The following is a 5,005-nucleotide window of genomic DNA, read 5'->3' as shown; positions in this document are numbered from 1 at the left end:
TAAATGATATTCTTGTCTTTGGTTTAAGAATTCCGATATTAATGTTTTGGGTTTCAATATTAAAGTTTTAATTGCTAAATGTTCTGGTAATCTGTGACAACTGATTCACCCCCCCCCCTCTTAGTTGTCTTTCGATTATTTGAATTGTCTAACATTTATTGATCTTGAATTGAAATTTGTATGCAACAGACCAGTGCCTTATTTCTTTTAGGCAATAGAGTCATTCACTTGCAAACCCTATGTATAACTCTGAAAGACAAATTTTAAATCCTCCATTGGATGGATATTTCAACTACCCAACCTCCAATGCTATATAATTGTATAATATTTTTCACAGTTAGTCTAATTGAATTTAACTTTCCTTGTGAAAGACCAATTAGACAAGACACAACAGGCAAAACGATTCTCAAATGTATCTTGATGCTCCAACTATTTAACCACATACAATTTATTCACATGGTGATTTAGAGTAGTAATTATCAACCACAGACAATTATAACAAAAAACTGATTTGAAAATAAAAGAGTCCAACACACAATTTTAAAATAGAAGAACTAGTTCTTGTATTGCTTGAAAGTATGTATTAGAATAGTGATAATACCCTCGCGGTATCATATATTACAAAATCTAATCTCCTAAAATCTTCTATTTTTTTTAATTTTTTTTTATCTCTTTTAATGTTTTACATATAAATATCCTAGATTAGGGTTACGTCCCTTCACTTCATCTGTCATGTCTTCTAGTTTGGTGCCTTTTTGCTTCGTCCCTACTAGAAACTATCTTTCTTTTTCGACAGAAGTTATACCGATAAGCAATTACCAGCTTAATCTTTCTCTCCGGTTACCTATGCCGAATGCATCTTGGATAGTGCTTATCGGGATTGTTTTAATTGTCGGCATACCAAAAAACTTCATGCCCGACTTCACAAGTTATCCCGATAAAGATCTTCACCTTTGATTTTGCCTTTCACTATAAGTTATTTCGATATAGGTATTCAGTCAAGAGTGTGTTGTCAGAGTAGTTGTTCTGATGTCTTTACATATACTCGCTTTTAGTATAGGTTGTACTAGCATATTATAGATGATCATTATTCCAATCTCATTAGTTATATCGATAGAGGTATCATATTCATTTTCCTTTATCGCCATAAGTTTTACCGATGTCAATTGATCGGTCATAAGTGCATAATTGGGATAGTTCCCTTGATGCCATTCTATTTATTCACCATCGGGATAATTTTACTAATCGAAACCTTGTTGATGTGATATTCTGACTTCATAAGTTATTCTGATAGACATCTCAAATATCACATTTGGTATAGCTATACCGATGTAATGCTATCGAGATCACAAAGAATTGTTGTTTTGCCTTTATTAATTATTCCGACAGGCAATCAAGACTTCATGTTCATCATTGCTATCTCGAAGTCCATGTTCAACACTGATTTACTGGATCAGGTTAGCTATTTCAATATCTGTATCTAACATTGATATATCATATCGAAATACATGAAATGTTGATCGGTGAAGGTTATTTTACTGATCTTTCTTGGGTCTGCCAGGGATTATTCGCATAGGCTTTAGTGCATAATGGAGTTAGTATGTGGGATTTTATACAAGGTAAATGAAATTTTTTGTAGCTTCAACCTTTCACCATTTTAAATACAAAAGCTTGGTGATCATGTTAGGGGTATTATTATGAAATTTTGGGTTTCAACATAACTGTCGAACTTCTCAGAATGTCAATAGCACACATGTTGTCACCATCTCTTCCTCTGAGTCATTCCAGTTTCCACCAATCGTCAGCAGATAACTCGACAAGTCAAAACAAGTCCATTGTGGTCCCCGCAGAATCCTTAAGACTATCTGTTAATGTTCCCATTTGAATCAATCATCGGATTTCAACTTAGCATGATACCATGAGTCATTTGTGGTCCCCACCAAGACCATCTCAAAGCATATCGGCATATCACCACCCAATGGAACTGCAACTCACTAGTTCTTATTGTGACCATGTTGTGTTCCACCCGATCTTCGATAGTGGGCCCCTCTCAAGTCTCTTATCAGTTGATCGCACTTTGTCAGAAAGGTGACTTCGGCTACCAAAAACTCAAATTTGATCGATAACACTTTTGTGTGATACTAAACAAATCAAAACTACAATGAAACCAAAATACCGATATAGCCTTTATCGCCATAAAATGAGACTTTAGTTACTTCCTTCAAACAATCTTATTGAACCCAAATGCTTTACTGAAATCACTGCTTCTCCAGGCAAGTGCATAACACAGAGGTTATCAACTATTGTATCAATAACATGAAGGTTATTCAGTTCTCTTTGAAGATGATCAATAACATGAAAGTTATTCATACTAAACTGCTCATTTTAGAGACCAAGTGTCATTTGTTTGAGATTTCAACCAATAAGTTTGAGACACCCATTCTCAACGTTATCCCACTTGACAAAGAACTTATTGGTATCTCCAGACACTTTGAAATTAATAAGATTCATGAGCTCCAAGGCCTATCGAATTGGCACACCATTTGAACTTTGTTGTGTTCATAAGTTTTGTTAATGCATCAACAACATTCTTCAGAGTATCCACCTTTTCCAAATTAACCTTTCCATCTTCCACCATGTCACGAACAAAATGATATTATACATCAACATGTTTTGTCCTGGCATGGAAAGTGGGATTTTTTGCCAAACAAATGGCACTCTGACTATCGTAACAAATAGAAATATGTCCTGCATTAAACTCGACAGCATAACACAAACGCTTAAGCCAAACAACCTCTTGATAGGCATGAGTTGTTGTCATGTACTCTGTCTCTGTAGTAGATAAAGTGACTACAACTTGTTGCTTTCTCATCCAGCTGATTGCACCACCATTCAACGTGAATACATATCTACTTGTGGATCTTTTGTTGTCAATGTCCCCTGCCCAACCAGAATCCACATATCCCTGAATGCTTACAGTCCTCTGTGATCCAACCAAATTTCCATGATAACACAGAGCATATTGAGAGGTACCTTTTAGGTATCTAAACACTCTCTTCATGGCATCCCAATGCAATCTTCCTGGATTTGCCATAAATTGACTTAATACTCCCACTGCTTGGGCAATGTCTAGCCTTGTACAGACTATTGCACACATTAGGCTGCCAATTGCACTTGCATAAGGCACCTTGGCCATGTCCTCCTTCTCAGTAGAAGATTTTGGACAATCTTCAACAGAAAGCTTTGTTCCCTGCAACATTGGAACAACTAACTGCTTGCAATCTAACATGTTAAATCTCTCCACGACAATACTAATGTACTTGCTCTGACCAAGCCAAAGCTTTCTATTCTTTCTATCCTTATTGATTTCCATCCCCAAAATATAACTAGTTGCACCTAAATCTTTCATTTCAATGCATGATGACAACTAAGATTTAAAGTCAGAAATCATACCCTTATCGTTCCCAATGAATAACATATCGTCCACATATAGAGAAATGATAAGTAAGCAATCATTCTCAGTCTTGTATTACACACAATTATCAGACTTTGACCTTACAAATCCCAAAGACAACACAAAGGTATCAAAATTTTCGTACTACGTGTCATATGCTAAAATTCATAATGTAATCAACTAGAAATAAGGGGGAAATCACGAATCCCTCTCCTAATAGAATTCAAACAAACTCAATGAAATTATGCAAAACAAGAAACGGGAATATAAAATTTATCAATCAATTCTCCCTATTCCATGATCGCATGTAGCTTCCATTGTTCTTCTCCTCTTTGTGGTATGGTGGCTCTCAGATATCATGCTGGCAACCTGCAAATGACACAAAGATTCAAAGTTCGTGATTCAGAGGAATTGTGAGGAATTGAATGCTCAATTTATAGATTATTGGAGAGGATTGATTGATAGGTGGAACAAATTGATTAAGAGGTGGAACTCAGGTGAGCTCACATGTTGATTGATAGTTGAACTGTTGATTTGGAGGTGGAACAGAATAGATTGAATAGATAAAATGAGTCAACTAATTGAGAAAAAGTTGATTGAAGGATGAAAAAGGGTGATTGGAGGAAATAAAGAGGAGGAGATAGTTAACTGATTGAAAGCTTATTGAGAGCTTTATTTAGAAAAAGCTAATTGAAAGATAGAAATAGGAATTGAAGAGATAATTGAATTAATTAATTAAATGAAATGATCAATTAATTTAGCATGTGCTTGAACTTTAACTTGGATTTTCAATTTAATCTTTGCATGAGATTTAATTCAAATATTGAATTTATTTTAAATTCGAATTGTTATTTGAATATATTTAGAACTTGACTTTGATTTTCAATTTGATTTTTGAAATCATGCACATATATTAGAAATTAGAATAAATTAGAAGAATTTGAATTTGAATTTGGAATTAGAAGAATTCATGAAATTAAATGAAATTAGAAGAAATGTGAAATTAGAATTTGGGGATTTGGAATTAGAAGAATTAATTAACTTAATTAAATAATTTAAAGAAACTATTTAATTATATAGAAATTTAATTTAATTAAATAATAAAGATTATTTAAATTAAAGGAATTAAATCACAATTAATTAAATAATAAATATTTGATTAATATTTAGAAGAGGGTTAATGATTAGTTGAATAGAGATAGGGATAGAAATTGAGAATAGAACTTATTTAAATAATAAAGATTATTTACATTGGGGGATTAATAATCATAATTAATTAAATAATAAATATTTAATTAACATTAAAAAATGGTTTAAATGATTAAACAATGATAGAATTGAAATTGGAATAATTAGTAAGATGATGAAGAAATATGAATTAGAAGAATAAGATTAATTAATTTAATTAAAAAATTATTTAACTAATTGGACGAATAATTAGTACATGATCAATGAGACATTTTTAGGTGTCTACATTTGCCCCTCTTTGAGACAATGTTGAAATGATGTTGTTTCAAAGAAAAGAAAGGAAATTCTGCTCTAGTATTCCTC

At 32.8% G+C, this 5,005-nt stretch overlaps 1 protein-coding gene across 1 annotated transcript; it reads right to left on the bottom strand.

The window, feature by feature from the left end:
* Window positions 1-2,656: 2,656 nt before the first annotated feature.
* LOC131876754 (secreted RxLR effector protein 161-like) lies at window positions 2,657-3,409 on the bottom strand. Its single transcript, XM_059222227.1, has one exon. The coding sequence runs from the start codon at window positions 3,407-3,409 to the stop codon at window positions 2,657-2,659; it is 753 nt and encodes a 250-aa protein (XP_059078210.1).
* Between the last annotated feature and the right edge of the window lie 1,596 nt (window positions 3,410-5,005).

The sequence above is a fragment of the Cryptomeria japonica genome, chromosome 6 (genome assembly GCF_030272615.1).
Source record: "Cryptomeria japonica chromosome 6, Sugi_1.0, whole genome shotgun sequence".
Lineage (NCBI taxonomy): Eukaryota > Viridiplantae > Streptophyta > Pinopsida > Cupressales > Cupressaceae > Cryptomeria > Cryptomeria japonica.
The sequence above is the reverse complement of the archived record's forward strand: the minus strand, read 5'-3'. Positions and strand labels throughout refer to the sequence as shown.

Coding starts and splice junctions, on each gene's coding strand:
- LOC131876754 (XM_059222227.1), bottom strand. CDS start 3,409: ATGAAAGATTTAGGTGCAACTAGTTATATTTTGGGGATGGAAATCAAT.